This window comes from Temnothorax curvispinosus, unplaced genomic scaffold (genome assembly GCF_003070985.1).
Source record: "Temnothorax curvispinosus isolate PA1 unplaced genomic scaffold, ASM307098v1 QBEX01002901.1, whole genome shotgun sequence".
NCBI classification, from domain to species: Eukaryota; Metazoa; Arthropoda; class Insecta; order Hymenoptera; family Formicidae; genus Temnothorax; species Temnothorax curvispinosus.
The window spans coordinates 530,038-551,647 of record NW_020212681.1 but is presented as its reverse complement, the minus strand read 5'-3'; the positions used below and the strand labels follow the sequence as shown (position 1 = coordinate 551,647).

The following is a 21,610-nucleotide window of genomic DNA, read 5'->3' as shown; positions in this document are numbered from 1 at the left end:
ACACACACACACACACACACACACACACACACACACACACACACACATAACTAATGAATTTTCTTGATCATGTATTGAATTAAAAATCAATACTTACCAACTGCAATCGCGTATGTTATCACAATGGTGAAAGCAAATTGTCGAAAAGTGTGACTTATCATTGTGGCTCTGAAATCGATTCCACCAACAAAAAAGGATTTCTGGACAGACCAAACTTGAAATTTTTTTCTGCGCACAGCAATATATAAGCCACGTTGCTAATTTATACACTGTTAAATTTATGAGACATTCCGTTATCTAATATCGCCCTGTTTGCCTTACTGCGTATAAAGACTGTGTATAAAGAACACACACGTGTCAAACGTCGGATAATCTTCTATCTGGCAGAAAGTTGATTATGCCGAATACGAGCATATAATAAAAAAATTACAAACATCGAAAAAATGGAAAAGAATGATTATTAATTGATTATTATTGAATGATATATAGCGAATATGCACAATTATTCTCACAAAATTAATTAAATATATTTGAAAATTTTCATATTATTTATAAAAACACATTTTTTTAACTATTTGTAAGAATGCAGATAGTAAAGTCCTAAAGTAAGTAATTCTGAAATAATAATTCTAAAATAAATGTAAATTTAAACAACTTTTTAATACTTAATTGTTTATAGGCCTAGTTTTACACCGACCGTTTGGTACGCGTACCATCAAGTACTATATTCGTATCAAATCCGTATCTCGGGTTATATACCGGTGATACCGAGATTTGATACGGATTTGATAAGTACTTGGTACGCGTACCAAACGGTCGGTGTAACCTAGGCCATACTTTCGAAATACCCGCTAATTTTGCGAATTTCACTATTTCCACTAAAATGCACAGCAGCTGTGACTCGCATAATGTACATACATATAATTTAATGATAATATTTCATGGTCAATTGTCACTTTTATCACTCGAAAATGTGTCACAAATGTAGATATATAGCAGATATGTATATAAAAATTATATAATTCCGTTGATTAAAACACTTGCAGTATGTTTAATCTTTATATATTTTTTAAAGATACACAATCATTGGTAACATATTTCATAGGAAATATGTCATTACAAAATATTTTACAGGAAATATGTTAATGCTTAATTCTTTACGTTCTTTTTCACAACATATATTTACATAATTAAAATAATAACTTTATATTATTTTGAACAAGAAATAAATTATGGTTTATAGTTTATATTACAGGTTTTGTGTATTGGTCAGCAGTATATTGCCATCTCTAATAATATAATTGTCGTATCTAAGAAATTTATTAAATTGTTTTTTTCGGTTGCATATGTAAATTTCACAATCGAGGATGATAATTATTAAAGACATTTAGTATGTTATAATTTTTTATTTGGAAATTATTGCAAAAATGTTATCGACGTATTTATAAAAAATGGGAATCACAAAAATCTCATGATTTTAGGTAGCATGTCTCAAGGACATCCATTACAATATCTGCAAGGATAGGTAAGAGAGAAAACCCCATGGGGCTGCCAGAGAAATCTGTCCGTTAAAATAAAAGTTTAGAAGATAAAACCAAGTCGATAGCGTATAAAAATTGTGTTAAGTTCTGTCACACGGAAGATATGTGGTTTTTCACCCCTTCTTTCCTTTTAAAATTAATTCTTCGGGGATGTTTGTGAATAGTGCCATAACATCAACTAAGACAATTAATTTATCAGCACTATAATTTTCGTATTACTAATTTTAGTCACAAAGGAGAGTAGGCCTATTCTGCAACTCTTAACGACAGTTTCGTAACGAAACTTTCGTTATCGTTATATTTGCATTGCGCAGTGGCTATATATGTTGTGAAGAGGACTACCCACCGCGGAAACAATGATTCGCAACGGAAAACCGTTTTTATGAATCTTAATATGTCTTATACAAAACTAATCCTAGTTATGGCATTGCGCTAAAAAGTCAAGAAACTAAAATATTAAACATTAATTAGTGGAAGTAGTAGAAGAAATATAATTAATAAATAATATAAATTAGAGAACTTACAGGTTTTGTGTGTCATGTAAAACGTGACAATGTAAAAGATGAGTGTAGAAAACTTGTCAGTATATATCACTCGCAGGTTGGCTTGCTAACTTCTAAATCAATGTTTATCACAACTATAATTCGACCATCTACCGGGCCTACCGGCGAATATAGATTTACAATGAGGCTGTTCTGCGAAACATCTTAATTATAAAGACTGATAATAGAATTATTTTCGTTCTATTATCAGTCTCTATAATTAAAATGTTCCGCAAAACAGCCACATTGTAAATCTATAACTTAGTTTACACTTGATAAGCCCACAAACCATGGTCGAAACGTTGTATATTTGAATATTATATTAATAAATGGCCAGTTGGGTCGAATTAAACCATCTGCTTTAATCTTCGATAAAAATAGTAGATTTCTATATTTAATTTTATATCTAATCTATGTTTACTATATCTAAATTGCTCATAAAGCAATGAGTGCGACATCGTGTCACACGATGTCCCATAATTCTGTCAGGTGCTCACTTAATCGCACTATGTTAATTTATATACCGGTAGATTTATGGGATTGTCACAGATTACCGGTGGAAATAATTATGTGTATCTCCTTAACGTGCAAGGAAGTAAATCAGAGGGGAAACGGTCGACCGGAAAAGGCTAAATTTTAGTCACCTTACTGTGACGGCGAGTGATAAATAAACTGGTCACACACAAGTACTGTTCGAATTATTCCAATTTATTTTCGTATAATTAACGATAACCGATTTTGATAAATATTTAAGCTTCTTTTGTAAATACGTTAACAAATAATCAGCTTAATTATAAACATATAAGAAATAGGAAATTACTTCCGTATTTCTCTCTCTCTCTCTCTCTTTCTGCCGATTCCTTTCGTTGCTTAATCAGTGTAGCCTTTATTTTTCGCTTATTGTCTAAGGTCGGTTCTACAATCAGTCGTATGTCGAAGTCGGATGTCGGAACGCAGCCGATGGTCCAATAAGAGAATTTCTTTTTTGAAAACGAATTTCCCTCATTGGACCATCGGTTACGTTCAGACATCCGACTCCGACATACGACTGATTTTAGAATCGGCTTAACGGTTGTCAAGTAAAATATCTATTCAACTCAGTATCTTGCAATGTAAAAAAGTGGAGGTGTATGTTTGCTTAAAATTAATTAGGACAAGTGTACAAATGGATCCTTAAATGCTGAACACTCGAGATCCGTACAGTTTCATATCTTTGGGTTCTCGGGAGTGGGATGTTTATATCGTTCGATATTCTTATCATAATTTCTGGACCCTCAAAGATCATTCAAGATGCATGAAATTCTCTTCTCTTGGATCCTTATAATTTCGAATATCCTGACAATTTTCGCACTTATAATAAAAAGCGTAGTAAACATCGATACACATTTATCCCGCGTATCCACTAAATACAGTTGGTAAGCAATTTATATTAATCACAATACAATGCTGATAACTTAGCACTAGTGACGCATTTAGCCGATCGCATTTAGCATAAAATTTTGCGTATAGTCATATTCGATCGTCGGTATGACAGACTGAACGAATTTCAGAAAAATTATAAGGTACATGTGTACTCCTAATTCTCCACCGCCCTCCATCACCGTCTCCATGATTTTCTTCATCACTTCAGCGTGCCTGCGCAAACAATGAATCGTTTAACTTAATCATCCATCAAAATTCGTGAATCTAACTAATTTAGGTCGGATACTCTTTCGCCCTTTTACCTGCAGGGATGAACAGAAGCCATAGGAGGACCAGGCATGTGCGGGTGGATCTCCATCGTGACCGTCTTTTTAGCGTGATCTTGACTAACATCTTCGTACATCTCTTCTGCGCTAAGCGGTTTCCGATTCTAATGATAAAATAATTAGTATAGTGGAAGGAGATGCAATCATTCAAAGATTTAAGAAACCAGGAAGAAATAAATATGCGTCTTACCTCATTGTATCCAAACAACCATAATCTGGGTGTTTGATAATATTTATCGTATGTAATGTACAAGTCATAGGTGCGAGTGCGAATAATCTCTCCCTCCGTAAACGAGTCCCGCTTCTCGTGGCTAGTTTTCTTAGAGCTTTCCGTCGCCGCGTGCTATAAGGACAATCGATTTCTACAATTATTAATTCAGGAAATTCTCCTTCTTCTGCAGATTTGTGTTTGCTACCTTATCCTGCTCATCCAGCATACCGCTGATTTCGAAGGCCTCCATATCAGCGGCGTCCTCGTCATCCTCATCCTCGTCCGCATTGTCTTGAGATGGCTCCCCCAGCGACTCTTCCAGTGCCATTTCCGTCACTCTTTCATCCAGACCAGCGACACTGGCGTAATGATGGGTGTCTACCCAACCGCCTTCAGGATCGTCAGCTTCTATAATACATTCTTGCTCGTTGCTGTATTCCATCTACAAATGCAAAATAAACGATATTATTATATACAAACTAAAGAGAAAAAATTGCATGCTACTTATGCAAGCATGATGTTACCTGCTTACATCGACGCGTGCAAGGAACATTACGAGTCAGCAGGAATTGTTTGCCTTTTGGTAAGTAAGACTTTGCCCTATCCTCGTCGCCGGTTGCCCACTGCCACGTGGGACAATGATGCACCAAATGGTCGCCGGCTGCTACAAATTCCTCTGGTGTCAAAACACCCGTTTCTCGGAATTTGCTTTCCTTAAAAGAGAACCGTGCGATTTTACATGAATATAGAATGTCCAATAAATCACAATGCAACGATAAAGCTATGTAAGAAAAATCAATAAGAATTATATTATAGTCAAATCTGTTAAAAACACATTTTGTGAAGTGTTTACTACAAAATTAAATCAACAGTTTTACACAATTTTTCACATAAATACTGAATGTCCGATAAATCACGAAGCAACCGACGAAAAAGCGTTATGTAAAAGAAATCGATAAAAACTATCCAGATAGCTAAATCTGTCGAAAATAAATTTTGTAAAGTACAAATTTTATCGGCAGAATACAGAATGATAGATTGACTCCAGAAATCAAGCAAAACCTATCATATTGTCGCCATTTAAATGATCATCTGTTTAAATGGTTACAAACTGATAACGTTTGTTTGGTTTCTACTAAAAATCTACTGTCAGATTATGTCAATAGTAATATCAATCTGCCGGAATACTTGGCTCAAATCTGCTGGCAAACTAGTGGCATACTCCCAGGTAGCCAAACCAACGCAGACAGATTTTCAGCAGAGCTCAGAGCCTGCAGTAAATTTTTAATGTCAAAAAGGCAACAAATTTCACACAGAAGCTGCTCAGTCAGACGATGTGGTCAAACTGTTTCCAGAAAGACAGAACCTGCTGACAGGCAATATAAGCAGATTGACAGCAGAAATTGTAGAAATCATCCAATCTGCTCATATTGCCTCTCAGTAGGCTCTATCTGCATGGTTTCTGCTGCCAATCTGCTGTCTAATTATGTTAGCAGACTCTGCTGGCAGAATATGAGTTCTGAATGCAGTTGATGTCAGTTTGCTGACATGTTTTTTAATTTGTTACCATTCTGTCAACATACTGGAGCTGTTACCACTGTGCTTAATGAGTACAGAGTGACTTTTTTATCGGTGGTATAATCTTCGAGAAGTAAAGAGAATCCATATCCTGCATATTTTATTCGTTTCTCTATTTTTTGTTTATTAGTTACATCAGATTTCCTGTGCATCTCCCTTCATTGTTCGGCACTAATCAAACCAAAATATCTAATCTACTCCAAATTATCAACGTGCAATTTCCGGTGCAGCAAGTGGATGGAAATTACCTTCAGCACCGGCGTCAAGTATTCAGCGACGCCCAGCGCAGTGCCCTTCACGGAATTTATTACACTTTGCATTGTTGATGACTTATTCGCGGCGATATCGGAGAGAGAAAGAGAGCTACACACACACACACGCACGCACACAGACAGGCAGACTGACAGACTGAATCTGTCAGACTGTGCAAGAGAGAGACAGAGAGAAAGAGAGAGAAACAGCAATGTTGCTCAGCGGAGTCTCATCCCAGTCTACAATGAAAAAGCTATTCCTTCTTGCGTCGCGATGCCCGCTCGTCGTTCGCTCTTTCCCGGCTCGCCGGATCGATTCGCGTTCGAACGAAGTGGCACGCAAACCTCGTCCGACAGGTAACCACGGCAAACCACCGCGGACCGCGGGACGCGAGAAATCGGTAGATGGACGGTCGGACGCCGGACGTCGCCGCACTGCCGCAGCAAGCTGGACCTCCTAGGGATTTGGGGAATCAGGCGAGCTTTCCTTTCCCCGAGCGGCGAAAAAATCCCGACGCTTCCACACTCGAGAGTCGATAGTCGCGCCTGTCGCGCAGATCCGCGAGGATCAGCGAGGATGGCACGTGAGCTTCACGCGTGCCTCGTCCGCTACTTCGCGCGTCTAGAAAGGCTGGACGACAAGTGGAGGGAATTGTCGAGGACGGCCGAGAGACCGCTCAAGGCTCTCGCTAATCAAACGGAGCAATTGCGCCATGTCACGAAGTAAGTGGACAACAAGTGGCGATCCTTGATCGCGCGACAATTTTCTTACCGCGACTCGGACGAGAGCAGGCCAGGTGGCGTGACTGTCGGTTTCAAATCCCAAAAACCTGGCCAACCTGGGATCCCTGCTGGGACTGCTGGGAGTCGATTGGGTCTGTTTTCTCTATTGAACTAACTGCACTAGTTCAGAGTTTATCTTTTTCCTTCCAATGTGGAGTAAAAAAGATAAATTCTGAACTAGTATATCAATTTCCATTTAAATTGAAGAACGCCTTCATATTTTGGCCAGGTTTTTGGGATTCGAGATCATTGTGTGTCGCGGCGAAGTGGGGATGGACGATGTTAAAAAGATAAATCGACGTTTAGATAATTTGTTTCGAGATTTTTCATAATCGATAACATCTTAAAAATATCAATGATAATCGATCGATTCGTATAATTTTATTTTTATAACTATTTTATATTAAAGTAACAAAGTTTAAGGTGACTTCGATTGAAATTCGATTACTTTAATCACTGATTAATTAAATCGTATATTCAGCGTTTATAACAAAATTTTTAACATTTGTTCTTAATCTAATTTTTTTTCCACATTCACAAGTTACAAGAAATAAATAATTTTATCCATAATTATGTATAAGCAAAGTTTCTATCTACATAATTCATTATTTTAACGTTCGTTATTCTAATATCTTATCTATATACAATCTCGTTCTTAATAATATAGGTATTGCTTGATAATCTTGTTACTGATTAGAGTTGAAGTCATTCTAAGCTCAGATACAATAAGCAAGAATAAAGAACAAGAAATCAAACATTGAAAACAGAGAGGAAGGAATAAACATTAAAAAATTAAGAATTTAACATATAGGAAGTCATAACGACTTCCTATATGTTAAGTTCTTAATTTTTTTGATACCTTCGATAAAGAAACAAATTTAAATAATTATCGTACGTTCATTAGTCTGTAATAATAAAATTTAGAAAAATTAGTCGAGTAAAAAAATTTATTAATACAGGGTTTAATCCTTTAAGTAATTTAAAAACTTAGGAAACTAATCGACTTGGAGCATCAATTAATCAGTCGATTTTTATCTGTTTCTACAGTGAAAAAATAGACGGGACGGAAGATAGTGTGGATCGAGAAACGCGGGGAAGATTGATATTTAAAATTCTCATGGGCCTCGAGGAAGAAATTGCGCTCCTCTCGGACATTTTGACGCAGCTTAATGACGCTAATCAGGTATTATCTTTATTCCGCGAGTAAAAATGAAAAACGCCGACGTTCAAATTTATTAATTTCAGGATTTGAAGAACCATTTGGTTAATTTGGAAAATGCCAGAAGTAAAGTGTCTTTGAAGGACGAAACGATGCAAGAATTAATCAAGGGGACACCTTACCGACCGACGCTCCAGTTGCTCCTGCAGTGGGCCGTGGAGGGCTACCAGTTCTTCCATAATATGTATGTAATCATCCTTTTAAAAACGATCGACAGTGCGATTATTTTGATATAATTTACCATATGTTACGTGTGCTTGTTTTAGGTATCTCCGTATCAGCGATTGCATGAAATCAATTAACTACAAGGTAGAGGAGACCGTTGACAATCTGATCTCTTCTTTCACGGAAGAGAAGCGCGGGAGGAAGAATATAAATAGTAGGTATAATTGATGTCTTCATCCCTGCCTAATGAAGCCGTTAAAAGAGTATAATATGTACGCAACATGTATAATTATAGCTCAAGACAGCTTGATGTAACGCCGCGCTTTTGTTTTATTCCTATCACTCGCTACCTCGATTTTCACGTCTACCATTGTTATCGTTACATACATGCGGTAGTGATTAAAATCATATCTTTGATCGCTATTTCAAAGTGGAGTACATCGAATTTGCGATCGCTTCGAGCGTACACGGCACACTCCCTCACAAATATTGAAGTTCAGTTATTCAAATATGTGTAGGAAGATTTAACGAAAACTGTATATGTTTTAGGGATTCTTGCTTTTACGCAATTTCTAGCTGAGGAGACCCTACATTAGTGAAGATATATGGATTCAGTAGGAGCAAAGAAATTTAAATGGATAAAACTATGTAATCGCGCAGATATTTTATATACATTGATAAATAACTATAGTCTCTCTCTCTCTCTCTCTCTCTCTCTCTGCGCACACACACACCAGACCTAGTTTTATAATAAATATTTTTCATTATACATATAAAGAATAGCGTAGTTAATTACCGAGGTAATCCAAATAATCCAAATTAATTTCCACGTATTTTAATTTCTTGTACAATCGCTATTCTAATTTCGACCATCGTGTTTGCATAAGAGTAATCTTTTAATTTTAGATATAAGTATAAATATATAAAAATTTAAATATATATGTACTTCGTGTATATACAATGTTGTGATTTACGCGTTAAGTTCCAGGGTAACGATAAATCATGACCTGTCTTTCGCTTTCTCCCTACCCCCAGTGTCTTCCTCTCGGAGGACTCGCACGCGGTTTCGCGTTCCCCGAGACCCCCGAGAGAGAGTCGCGGGCGAAAGAGAGAGAGGCGTCGAGGCGCCGGCGCCAGCTATTGATTCTCTTGGATATATCCGTGGTTTCAAAAGTTACCATCACCAGCGCACACGGGGGTGTCACCAGTGGCGAACCGCTCCTCGACCACGGACAAGGTCCTCGCGCGTTTCCCCCTTTGGTCCCCGGCAGGTGGGTAAGAATTCCGCTTTCTCGGCGTTTCTGCTCGTGTCAAAATACGCGAACGATCGTGGACGATTCCACGGACGTTTCCTTCTCATGACAGAACGTATACGTGCATCCGAATAAAGCTGTCTCGAGATACTTACGCGAGAGAGGGAATCCGGGTTTTCTGTGTCAATCGTTAATACGTACGACGAAGTGGAAGACAAGGGTGTTTTTACATATGTATCGAGAGGCTACATATACATATACATAGATATTTATTTTATTAAAATTGCATATTTTCTTCCCTCTCACAGATGTGCGTAGAAATTTTAATAAAACTTGCGTCTGTGCACGCGCGCTGGGACATGCACTTACGTCAAAGCAAAAATCAATTTCCAGTGAGGTTTTTATTCGATTTTTCCGCGTACAAGGGGTATATATGCAAGTTTACGTAGGCACGTGTGTAATTTGGAAGTATATGTGCGCTCGATTGTGATCGACACCTGTGTGAGAGAATATATATATATATATATATATATATATATATATGTATGTATATATACATATCAATATAAGTTGAACCCGTGAGAATGTCGCATGCACATATGAACAATTTCCGTACGAAAGAATTAAATTTGACTAATTAAACAACGAACTAAATTCGCGTGAACATGTGTTGCGATGACTAAAAATAGCGTATTACTGACACACCATAATTGTTTAATCTTAATATAAACTTCTCTTTCTATAGTTATTTATAACATAGATACGTTTATAATATATTACACTAATTTGACATTAATTTATATTATCGCAAATATCTATTTATTACATTCCTAGGAAAATTTGTAACTTCTTTCATAAACAATTTTTATTAGTTATTTTGCTTAGCATTCACTTGTATCTCTTCAAGTAATTATTGCAATTCTTTTCTTGGTAGGATGAAGCACTTAGACCTTTTCGTTTAATGAAAATTGAATTTGAAAAAGACTAAGACGAGAAGAAATGGCGAACACGGCTCATCTCGTTCGCCGGCAAAGCTCCCGCGACTTAAAGCCCCAAAAAAGCATCGATAAGCTTGAGATGAAAGAGATGCGTGGTAGATTAATGGTGGATAATCGAAAGAACGTCGCCACTGCCAATTACGGGGCCACTAATGCGGCCTTTGAAGATACCAGTCCTAACAAGGTACATGTCAATTTATGTCCACCCCTGCAAATCACGTTGAATAAATTTTAATGAAAATCCGCAAATCCGTAGGGCAAAATAGGAAACGGCCCCGGCAACAATGACGGCAAGGCGACTTTCCGACCGGAAGCGGGCGAAGATGAGCGTGAAAATTGGGATAGCAAGCTCACATTTCTCCTGGCGACCGTAGGATACGCGGTGGGCCTTGGAAACGTATGGCGGTTCCCCTATCTGGCACAAAAGAACGGCGGAGGTGCGTTTGCTTCATTCAGTGCTTAGAATTTAAAAAAAATTGTAAGCACAATCTAATGTTTCTAATGTTCGTAGGGGCTTTTCTAATCCCTTATTTTGTGATGTTGGCCATTGAGGGTATTCCTATATTTTATCTGGAACTGGCCATCGGCCAGAGACTGAGAAAGGGCGCTATCGGAGTGTGGAATCAGGTGAGTAGAATATTGAGTCTATTATTTATGAATAGATTGAAACGAATACTTGAAAATGAGTTTTCTATTGTATCTCTTTCTCAAAAGGTATCCCCGTATATGAGCGGTATCGGAATCAGTAGCGCCGTAGTCTCCTTCAACGTGGCTCTTTACTATAATACAATTATCGCCTGGTGCCTATTTTATTTCGTTCAGGTAATGATCTGTTTTAATTTCATTCATTGACATATCGCGCGGATCATTCACGGAAAACTAAATCTGTTCACAGAGTTTCCAATCGCAGCTACCTTGGGCGGAGTGTCCCAATAAGTACTTTCGAAATGGATCTTACGCGTCTGAACCTGAGTGTTTGGTAACGCCGAAATTTAATTACAATACAATATGAATTATTCCATCGCATGTGTGCATGCGCGCGCGCATTAAGTTCGCCTTCATTTATAATGCGAGGCTTGGTCAACAGGTCAGCAGTCCTACGCAATATTTCTGGTATCGAACCACCCTGATGATATCCAAGGACATCAATACACCGGAAGTGTTTAATTGGAAAATCGCTCTGGCGCTAATTATCGCCTGGATTCTCGTCTACATGTGCATGATTAAGGGTATTGCATCCTCAGGCAAGGTATGGGAGACTCTCATAGCCGAAATTAGTTATCGATCCTTCAAATAATCATTCTGACTTCTTTAGGTCGTATACGTGACCGCCACGTTTCCGTATATCGTCCTAATCATTTTCTTCTTCCGAGGTGTGACGTTGCCTGGTATGTCGGACGGTCTGCGGCATCTCTTCACGCCAAAAGTGCGTTCTCACAATTTTCTTTCTACATCAGAGTTATTAATAAACAAAGAAACGTTTAGAAAAGTTCAAATAAGTATCTGATTCGCTTTTGCGTTTCAGTGGTGGACGTTGACCGATCCTGTAGTCTGGCTGGAGGCTGGAACGCAAATCTTCTTCTCCCTAGGCCTAGCTTTCGGCGGTCTAATAGCATTCTCTTCGTACAATCCGGTGAACAATAACTGTTACCGCGACGCCATCATGGTCAGTCTGACGAATTGCTTCACGTCCATGTTCGCGGGAATCGTCGTCTTCTCAATCATAGGTACGTGTGATTTTTTTTCCGAAATTTCTGATTCCTATGTTTCTGATCCCGTTTGAACAGGGTTCAAGGCTACCATGGTTTACGAACAATGCTTAGCAGAAAAGAATAGCACGTTGATCAGTATATTCGGCCAAGCCGATAAAATACCCGAAGATATTCCGATTGCTGGCACGCTGCTGAATATCACGAATGGCAACGGATCGCTGGACAATTTGATAATGCCGGAACTGCCTGTGTGCGACTTGGAGAAGGAGTTGGATAACGTGAGTATGAAAGTGACTTGAAGCTTACGTAAATCACGAATAACGTTAATCATAATGATTACAGTCGGCAGCGGGCACAGGCTTGGCGTTTATCATCTTCACCGAGGCGATCAATCAGTTTCCTGGTGCTCAATTCTGGTCGGTATTGTTCTTCCTGATGCTGTTCACGTTGGGAATCGATTCCCAGTTTGGTACTTTGGAAGGTGTTGTCACCAGCATCGTCGATCTGAAGCTCTTCCCGAATTTGAGAAAGGAGATTCTGACGGGTACTTCTTACAGTAGTAAAAGGAATAGTGAAAAAAGTTACGGATCATAATTTCGATTTTGTGCGCAGGTGTGATTTGTTTGATATGCTGCATTATTTCTATGGCCTTCGCTCATGGAGCTGGCAGTTACGTCTTCGTGCTGTTCGACAATTTCAGCGGAAACTTTCCACTGCTCATAATCGCGCTCTTCGAATGTATAGGAGTGTCCTATGTCTATGGTTTGAAAAGGTGAGCACAGAAGGAGCTTCAGGATTTTGGATCGGATGTGTATATCGGCGTGTTGCAACAATTCCAGATTCGCTGACGACATCGAACTGATGACTGGTAATCGACCTGGCCTCTATTGGTTAATATGTTGGAAGTACCTCAGTCCATTGGCGATGTTGAGTATTCTGGTCGCGTCCTTCGTCGAGATATTTTTCGAAGGAAGCGGTTATCCGGCCTGGGTAGCGAGTAAAGGTGTTACGGAAAGACACGACTGGCCCGTTTGGGCTCTAGTCCTTATAGCCATTCTCATTCTTACTTCTGTTCTATGGATACCCGCAGTCGCTATTTGCAGGTTGGCATTAGTCTCTTAATATTAATTATAATATTTTAATACTAATCAATACTGTATTTTACTTTACGTGCATTTTATATCAATTCTCAACGATGTTTTTCAGATACTTTGGAATTTTTATCATTGATGACAACGAAAAGGCCTGGTTTCCCGCGGCGGATTTGAAAGAATTCCACGGAATCATGCCGCACGAAGTGACAGTGGCTGAGACATTGCTGTTTTGCATCAGGAGTGACGGTTCCGAAGGATTGTGCTGCCCTACGGGCGGCCCCAGTGATGATGAGGACGAGGACCTCACCTAGGATCAATCTCGATCGCGACGCGCGTTTCCGTGGATGATTTTGCCTCGAGAAACGTTCCATTTCATCCTGTGACGATCATTTTCGACTGCTGCTGTTTGGTCGAAAGTGGCTGCAATCCTTTGGTGAATCTGGTCGATTTGTAGTTAGCGCATCCGCGCGGTAGGATCTTGTCTATTGTGTCAATTAACGTAAGCTTGGGCGGTAGGGGCCGTTTCTTCATAATGCAAAGACGGAGATACATTCGTGAAAGACATTAATTTTATTTTTTTTTTTTTCAATCAACTTTAACAATTGTTAACTATCTCAAATTCACATTTTTCCTCAAAGATTCTCTTTCAAGATTCTCTGATTAAAGAATAGTATTTGGAATTTAAGTATCTAGTACCGAGACAAGGCATTTTCGATAAAAATATAAGAGATTTATTTTTTTGAGAACATTTGTGAATGTATCTTCATCTAACAGATATAACTCGTTTGCAATTTTGAGTTTCTTAAGTGATATTAACTATGCGAAATGGCTTTCAAAGCTTCGCGGATACTGAAGAATACTAGACTAACCATCTGCACAGTTTTCGAGCGAACAACACAATCGCGCGTCGCGTGGACGGAAATGAAAGGTAATCTTTCACGGAGAAAATTGCCTATTATACAAGTTAACGATGAAACATTTACTCTTTAGCAATTGCGATTAACGTCAGATTTAATAAGATTAGCGGTAGGAGCCGTCCAGTGGACTTGGGTGGGTATACCCGAAACGTTGTTTTAGATAGGTAGAATCTCGGATCAGAGAGCACTTGGATCCTTAGTTCTATGGATATTTGAAGATTCGGGATTTTGAAAATCAACGGATCTAAATACCTAATTCCATAAGTACTCAAGAATCCAGGAATGCAAGTAAGTAAATAAATAAGATGGAGATATTCAGGTATTTAAAAGCATAAGACAAGCACAGATCTATAAGGATCTAAGAATTTAAGTATATCAAGATATATAAATATGTGAAAGAATATGAAATTCTGCCAAAGATCTAAGGATCCAAGAATCCACGATTGATTACGTGGACTGATAATGTGACAATAAAGAGGATAAAATTGATGACAATAATAATTGGAATAAATCATGCTTGATTGACAATAATGTTAACAGTGTGCAATATGCAATGCGCGCACTCGAGGATGCCTGGAAAGCTGAAAGGCAAATAATTCAACCGATAGAATTGGTTTCTTCGGGTTAAGAGATATTATCATCGTCCCGGCCATAGATTAATCAACTAATTAGTTTCACGTAGGTCAATTATTCTGATTTTCATCCCGTTGCGCATGTTCAAATTCGACCTGATGTGGATTATTAAAAAAAAATATATATACATATATACATATAAATATACGCATCGTCGTATTTGATTAAAGGAATGAGTTAAAATCCAGGTCGGAATTGAACATTAAAGATGTTTCCGAATATTCCACGGAATCTTCCTGCTCGCATTCCTTTGCGACAATACTCAAATGGCCTGATATCTTCCAGTGATATTTTTAACTTCACTCTTTGCACTTTGAACATCTTTCTGTGTTAATCGTGTTAAAAAAGAGATATTGATTGCATTATTTTATACAGGAAACTATTACATCTAGTTATATATACATAATACATATATATAGTATATATTCAGTTATATGATTATATATACATTGGATTTCTCATAGCAATGTATAGGAACATAGATACACGAGTTTCTCACGTTACCGAAGTCACAAAAAAGACTAACAAGATTTTCTAGATCCACGTTCAAACAAGATATTCTAGTGCAAAGAGTTAATGAATTAATGACTACTCGGTTGTGGAGTATTCGCCTAAAACGTACAAATTAACGCGGACAATAAGTAGAATTTCATTTCTTCGAGTTATCTATTAGCAAAAGTAAGCAGAAAGATAACTGCATTAGCAATCGTTAAGCGACTACTTAAATAATAAACAATAGGAGTCCTCAATTAAGCAATGACAAAAATCGTCATCGTTTAATTAACGACGAAAGATGAATCATATCTTGATATCATATCATTTGGAATCATATCTTGATATCATATCATTTGTTACAATGCACATACTAGTTTTTTATCTTATACTCGCTCGATCTTCCTAAAAAAAAAGAAGACTCCTTTAGAGGTCAGATGCGTTTTATAACGTGCTCTTAAAAATTTTGATATTATTTATATGAATTGACGACGATCTTCTTTTGTTCTTTAGTGAATACTACATATCTGTTGACTGAACTTATCTCCCATTTGACATCTTTAAATTCTAATGTTTTAAAACACAATCGACAATCTCTCGAATTTAATTTTGTTAAGAGGGTAAGGCTAAAAAAAATATCTAGAAAAGAGGGAAAATATTGCAGCAGTTCATTATCGCGCTGCTATTATTGTTGGAACTACAAAGAGAGTGATCTATCCTATCGCATTTTTGTTAACCGTATATATTGTCGATGTAGCTTACGCAATAACTTAAAACAATACACCGACGGCGGACGGTAGTAATTATTATTACACATAATTGCGACGATTGCGATACATATACAATATTGCGTATACGTAAAACTGTACATATATATATGTATATATATATACATACATGATTATATTGTTGTCAGTTGAATGTTAAAATAAATACCTTGAGTGGATTCAGATTTCTTTTCACTAGTGATATTTGAGAAATCAAAATTTCTTCCAACATGCAATATTTTGATTTAAAGCGCGAGATTTTGGTGGCAAAATAAATAGTTTATTATTTATGGTAAAACAAGAATTACAGATGCTACATAGCGCTTATTATCCTATGTTTTTCTTTGAGCCACTGTGTGTGTTGGAACTTTCAGTAAACTCTTGAGCTTTTGTTCAACTCTTTAAAATTTCGATTTCATGTTTTTATTGAACGCAACTATTACGAAAATTTCATCTTTACAAACCAGAAAATTGCTGATATACGAAAGGTAAGTTAATAAGTTCTATATATAATTAATAATATACGTAGCACTTATGGAATTATATATAACTCGCGTTTAAACGATCGTTATTAGTGTTAACTATTCACTAATACTTACGTTCGATAACAATAGCTTCCACGTCTCATATGGCGTGTAAAAATATTTCACGGTAACAAGATTACTTAGTCCTTTACATGTACAGTCTACTATTTTACACTCACGAGATTTTTCTGGTTGTATCTTCCTTTAAATCTCTTCATCAAAAGCTCACATCTTCTTCCATCGCTGAAAATCGCCACCACCTTAACTTAAACCTATGGCAGTAAGCTGCATATCGGCATCAGTAATGCAAGGCCCATTCATTCTCCTGCAGAAAAGTGTCAACCACTTCTTTCATCGCCAAGTTCGGGATAAGCTGGTCCTGCGTTAAACGGACGCGCGTAACTGGATCGAAGTGACCGACCCGTTGGAGATGCTCCTCGATGTCCTTTCGCTCGTACGTGATACCGCTGGGTGTAATCACCGGCTCCTGCAGAATTTCGAAGCTAATCTTGCCGCACAAGTAATCGGGTACCTCTCTTTTCTGCGAAAAATATATTTGTATTAATAGGATTAATAAAATTGTATTATGAATTGTATATGAAGAGTAAAGGGGAAAAACGAATAATCCGGAGTAAGTCCATCCAGAGTAATGTTGGATTCTGATCGTTCTTCCCTACAAGCGCATGGATTATAATTGTTTTTCTTCAGCACGGTATATCTTTCAGCCTTATTTCTTATTTCCAATAAATTGTAACTGTTTTTGCTCAAAACAGATAAGAAAACAGATAAAAGTTTTTCGAAAATTCCACAAGATAGCATGATCAGATCAATTTCGACAAAAAGTAGACTGGTCGTTTTTCTCCTGTACCCTTCATATATATTGCATTAACAGAATCACGGACTATGAAATCAAAGAACCGTTCTAAAAAAAGCAACAGGTAAAAAGAGATACATACCCGCCTTCTGTCGTCGATCTTAGCGAAGAGATCATTGAGTCTTGATATACAGGTATCTCTCTTCTCCTCGATCTCCTCTTTTCTCCTGGCAAATTCGGCCGAGCTCGTTTCAACATCCGAATCCTTTGCCGTCTCCTGTTCTTGCAGAGTCGCCAAATTACGTTTCGCGTCGTCTACGATCAGCTGATTCAGATAAGTCTGCAGTTCGATATCCTGGCAAATTCTTTGTTCCTCCCTTATTTGGAATCGCCGTTTCTTGGCTAGGCGCAATACGCTAGTAATGTCGTCGCCGTAATTCAGCTTCTGCTCCTTCGCCAGGTCTACAGCTACGTTGTTTGAGATAAGTGTATTACAAATCTGCTTTATACTTGGGAAAGTAGCAAAATAATGGAAGTATGTCTCGTTATATTTAGTATTTACCTCTTTGCAGATACTTGACAGCTTCGTCGAAGAGCTCCAATTCCAGTAGGGCGAGTCCCAAGAAAAAGTGACCCTTCATCAAACAGGGATCTATATCTAAGGCCCATCTGCAGTCCTTGCACACGGATTCCCATCGGTTCAACTTTAAATGACATAGTGCCCGATTTGTGTAATATAACGCTTGGCCTGGATTCTTCATCTAAAGTAAAATAAACAAAAAAATATTAACAATACATTTATTATTTAATTTTTAAAAATATTGTTTATTCATAATGAAGAAAAGAAAATCGCCTTCATAGAGCAAAATTGCTTTCTTCTTCATTCGCGAACGCGCGACGGATTTAAATCTCCCTCACTTTTTCGCCGAATTCTAGTTCGAACGTCGGACGCTAGGGGTACCGTCGAGCCGTTATCATCAGGCGTGCAGGGCGTGCTGCGTGATTCGTGATTCAAAACAAAAAATATTTTGCTGCAACAACAACTGTAGCGAGCGAGTAGGCGCATAAAGGCGCGTCACAATTCAGAATCACGATTCACGATCGTGCGATGTTGAACGCGCGATAGGAATATCATTAGCACTTACGATCGCCTTCGTGTAGCAACTGGCCGCGTCCTCGTATTTGTGTAGATCGAAGAGACGGTTTCCCTGTTCCTTCAGTTCCTTGTCGGACAGGTTCGCCGTCGAATACATCTTACTCATGATGGCGGCTGGTGGTCACGTCGCATGCACGATTAATTAGTCTCTTTTCTTCCCTTTGCGATTGAAAATGCACGAGTGCGAGAGCGACCCGCGACACCCTTTGTCTAACCTCAAACGGACGCCCGATATTTCATCTTTGTTCCGTCCACGGTCCTCGACTCGACGCGACCTTACACAGAAAGTGGAGTTAGTACAGTGAGTCTGCAAACTCGATGCGACTGCCATCTAAAGTAATATTTTGTGAATAAAAAGGCGGGAAACTTGCCTTATCGGCAGAAGATGCGATTTTTTTTACAGAATTCACTTTTATTTGTGGTACGTAATTGTCGGGTACTACTTTAGCGTGTACTGCTAGATGACAGTTCATGTATATATTATGGATTTTGGCGTATAATGAAAAAAATGTATTCGTGTATAATGAAAAAAATAATTCCAACTGTACCCCAGTACAGTAAGCCTGATCTCAATACTTACCACCATTTGTTTTGTTTAATAATAATAATAAAAAATTGTGGCATAATTTAGTGAACTATTAGTTTTAAAATATTCTCTACATTATATTTTATCTATAAAATCTTAAGGTTTATATCTACTAATAAGTCATAAATATAATATATTGAAGAGCTGAGACTCGATCAGCTTACTGTAAGGTACTAAACGGTACAAATAAAACACTTGGACGATACTCATAATCCGATCTTATATTCAAAATCGTCTTAGTTTGGAGTTGGATAGCCTTAAGACTCCACCCAACCAACGGAATGTATCTCGAGAGACGATCTTGAATATATGATCAAACTGTAAATACCGGCCTAAGTCTAAAATACGATATTATGTAACATACATACAATGTATCTATATTGTGGCCAATACATGGAAAGAACGATTTTACAGAAGTATCTAAAAATTTATAGCTATATAGATATAGATCTAAAAATAATTTTGTTGCACATCAAAATAATTATAGGTCGCTAGTAGGATGATAATGCTATAAAAAAATGTTTAACATTTCAGCAATTAGTTTGAGTGTTCTAATTGCATAATTATTTTGATATGGTGCAAAAAATTATTTTCAGATCTGTATCTAACTAAATTTTTAGGTACTTTAGCAAAAAACCGTTTTTTTTCGTGTAGAACGGCTCTAGTCTGTAACTCTTAATGAATTTCGAACGTTATATTGTCGTCGCGCAAGTATGTAGTAAAAAAGCTGCGCAACAACAATATAACGATAAAGAAACTGTCATTAAGTTATTCTGCCGTGCAGTCGTTAAATTCATTATCAATTATCTTGACAAATAGATTAAAAAAACCTGATTCTCTTGTAATTAATAATAACAAATTTTCAAACTTACTATATAATTTTTATAAAAACGTAGATATATATATTAGGGTTGGATATCAAAATAGATACCGAGGATAGATATCAAAATAGATACCAAATAATACAGCGAAGTTGCTTGCTTTTCTGCCTCCGTTCTTTTCCCGGAGCAAGCTCTTTTACATATGCTTTTCATATCTACAACATTACAATACGCGAGGTTGTAATGTGCGATGAGAACGGACGCGTTTTATTCGACGTCGCGTGAACCCCGCGTTTCGAGAATTTGTCGGCGTAAATTTGTCAGCCATTCAGCTTGATAACAATACGGTATCCGATAGCTATATAGGGCAGTAGGGACCAGTGAGACTTGAAACTTCGCGGCGCGGCTGACTGGGGTGTTGTGACCCAGTTCGTCTGTCTGTCCGTCCGTCCGTCCGTCCGTCCGTCCATTCGTTTGTTCGTTCATTCGAAACTTCAGTTCCGTATTCTTCTCCGTACGAGGACAGAAGTTGCCGCCGTTTCCGTCACGGCTTCTTGGTGACAAATTGGACTTGGACGTAATCGCGTTAGTCAAGAACGTTCGGCGTTTGTTAGTTGTTAACGAAACTCGCGGGTTAATTGAATTTGTCTGGCCGGTTCTTGGGTGGTTCTTCGACCACCGACTGATCGGTTTCTCTCGCTCCACGCGGAGAAACTCGACCGGTGAAGCGAGCGCGATCGGCAGCCAGAAGGCCAGAAGGGAAGGTATATACGGTCCAGAATTTATCCAGAACACTCGAGAACAGTTCACACTCTATTAATTCCGGATTGTAGGATCGGTTTAGGCCTGCAGGTCTACTCGTCGTCATCGGGACTTAGCCATTGATCACGATCACGCCACACCACGCCCTTGCGTCGAGGCTCGTCTGGCTATTAAGCATGTCGATTTGAATTACAGCGATTTGGATTATAACGTGGACTCACGTCCATATTGAAATAATCGCTTCGGTGAAACAATCGATCTTCGGGAGTTTATTTACCAATTTCCTCGCGACACTAATCAGGAAGATCGAGATCGACATAACAAAAGAATCGAGTACATGCTCGAAATATTATTTAAGGGGGCTATTCCGGGAACATTCTACATTTTAAAAAACTCGAATACGTTTTTACGGCCGTCATCTATATAATCGGGTGAGATATTACGATTCTGGCGTGCCAAAGATCACGCCGAGTCGCATTGAGGATCGCTGTTCTTTCCTTCAACCGCGTTAATTGAATCTCGATTATCTCCCCTGATATTCCGTGAAACCATTATCCTTTAATTTCAGAGAGCTCATTTACGGTTACGACTGAAAACGAATCTCCGGCGCGCTCTGTAGAATTATGTATATTCGCGGGTCTCGGCGGTGTTCGCAGCTGTGTACCGCTCCGCGCGACCATTACGCTCCCGAACACCTTGTTCGCTTCGAGATCTCCCTGTGATTCGTCGACATACGTATTATTAAACGATACGATAGCGAGAAATTATAGTCGTCTGGCGTCGCATGCATGTATGCATTCGACACGCGTCGAAGTAGCCGGTCAGCTGAAAGGATTCGACCGTACGCGATTACGTACGAAATTACTCAATCCGATGGTAATCTGGCGAATTACACCTCGAAAATAACGTTCCGAAGGCGCTTATGTGAGCGTTCATGTATGTGTGTGTTTGACGGTTCCGGGGCCGTCGGGGTTAAGAAGGGCCGAGGTGATGCCCTGCGCTCACGCTACGGCGCACATAAATATCCTTCTTCGGCGAGCCAT

General features: G+C 38.4%; 5 protein-coding genes across 11 annotated transcripts in view; 2 read left to right on the top strand and 3 right to left on the bottom strand.

Annotated features, from left to right (window-relative positions):
* The window catches only part of LOC112452047 (phospholipase A1 member A-like), a 6,788-nt gene extending 4,119 nt beyond the window's left edge, over window positions 1–2,669 (bottom strand). The window contains exons 1-2 of one of the 6 annotated variants that reach the window (XM_025012055.1): window positions 2,066–2,669; window positions 98–200 (exon numbers count right to left, since the gene is read on the bottom strand). In XM_025012055.1, coding sequence (XP_024867823.1) covers window positions 98–161 — 64 coding nt within the window. In that variant the 5' untranslated portion in view covers window positions 162–200; window positions 2,066–2,669. Of the gene's footprint in view, window positions 1–97; window positions 603–665; window positions 711–2,065 lie in introns of those variants that run through there. The other 5 variants (XM_025012054.1, XM_025012058.1, XM_025012056.1 and 2 more) reach the window with 5 other exon arrangements.
* A 101-nt stretch (window positions 2,670–2,770) lies between these two features.
* Window positions 2,771–6,256, bottom strand: LOC112452048 (ubiquitin-like-conjugating enzyme ATG3). Its single transcript, XM_025012059.1, has 6 exons — window positions 5,869–6,256; window positions 4,567–4,755; window positions 4,248–4,484; window positions 4,022–4,174; window positions 3,808–3,935; window positions 2,771–3,718 (listed from the first exon to the last, which is right to left on the bottom strand). Exons 1-6 carry the CDS (start codon window positions 5,938–5,940, stop codon window positions 3,556–3,558), a joined length of 942 nt encoding a protein of 313 aa, XP_024867827.1. The 5' UTR covers window positions 5,941–6,256; the 3' UTR covers window positions 2,771–3,555.
* Window positions 6,257–6,347: 91 nt separating this feature from the next.
* On the top strand, window positions 6,348–9,102 carry LOC112452051. Of its 2 annotated transcripts, XR_003040451.1 has the most exons (6): window positions 6,348–6,594; window positions 7,702–7,837; window positions 7,900–8,057; window positions 8,140–8,252; window positions 8,588–8,686; window positions 9,021–9,102. XR_003040451.1 is itself a non-coding variant. In XM_025012064.1 (5 exons), the coding sequence occupies exons 1-5, from the start codon at window positions 6,449–6,451 to the stop codon at window positions 8,632–8,634; spliced, it is 600 nt and encodes a 199-aa protein (XP_024867832.1). In that variant the 5' UTR covers window positions 6,348–6,448; the 3' UTR covers window positions 8,635–8,971. The 2 variants fall into 2 exon arrangements, 1 of the variants encoding a protein (XP_024867832.1); XM_025012064.1 differs by lacking the exon at window positions 9,021–9,102 and having other exon boundaries at window positions 8,588–8,971.
* A 107-nt stretch (window positions 9,103–9,209) lies between these two features.
* Window positions 9,210–14,764, top strand: LOC112452045 (sodium-dependent neutral amino acid transporter B(0)AT3). The gene is made up of 14 exons (XM_025012050.1): window positions 9,210–9,309; window positions 10,226–10,473; window positions 10,546–10,726; window positions 10,801–10,916; window positions 11,004–11,111; window positions 11,185–11,268; window positions 11,377–11,538; window positions 11,605–11,715; window positions 11,815–12,016; window positions 12,077–12,279; window positions 12,344–12,545; window positions 12,614–12,773; window positions 12,841–13,104; window positions 13,208–14,764. The coding sequence occupies exons 2-14, from the start codon at window positions 10,291–10,293 to the stop codon at window positions 13,404–13,406; spliced, it is 2,175 nt and encodes a 724-aa protein (XP_024867818.1). The 5' UTR covers window positions 9,210–9,309; window positions 10,226–10,290; the 3' UTR covers window positions 13,407–14,764.
* Window positions 14,765–16,162: 1,398 nt separating this feature from the next.
* On the bottom strand, window positions 16,163–18,660 carry LOC112452049 (E3 ubiquitin-protein ligase CHIP). Its single transcript, XM_025012060.1, has 4 exons — window positions 18,388–18,660; window positions 17,805–18,003; window positions 17,385–17,710; window positions 16,163–16,969 (listed from the first exon to the last, which is right to left on the bottom strand). Exons 1-4 carry the CDS (start codon window positions 18,502–18,504, stop codon window positions 16,727–16,729), a joined length of 885 nt encoding a protein of 294 aa, XP_024867828.1. The 5' UTR covers window positions 18,505–18,660; the 3' UTR covers window positions 16,163–16,726.
* Window positions 18,661–21,610: the final 2,950 nt, after the last annotated feature.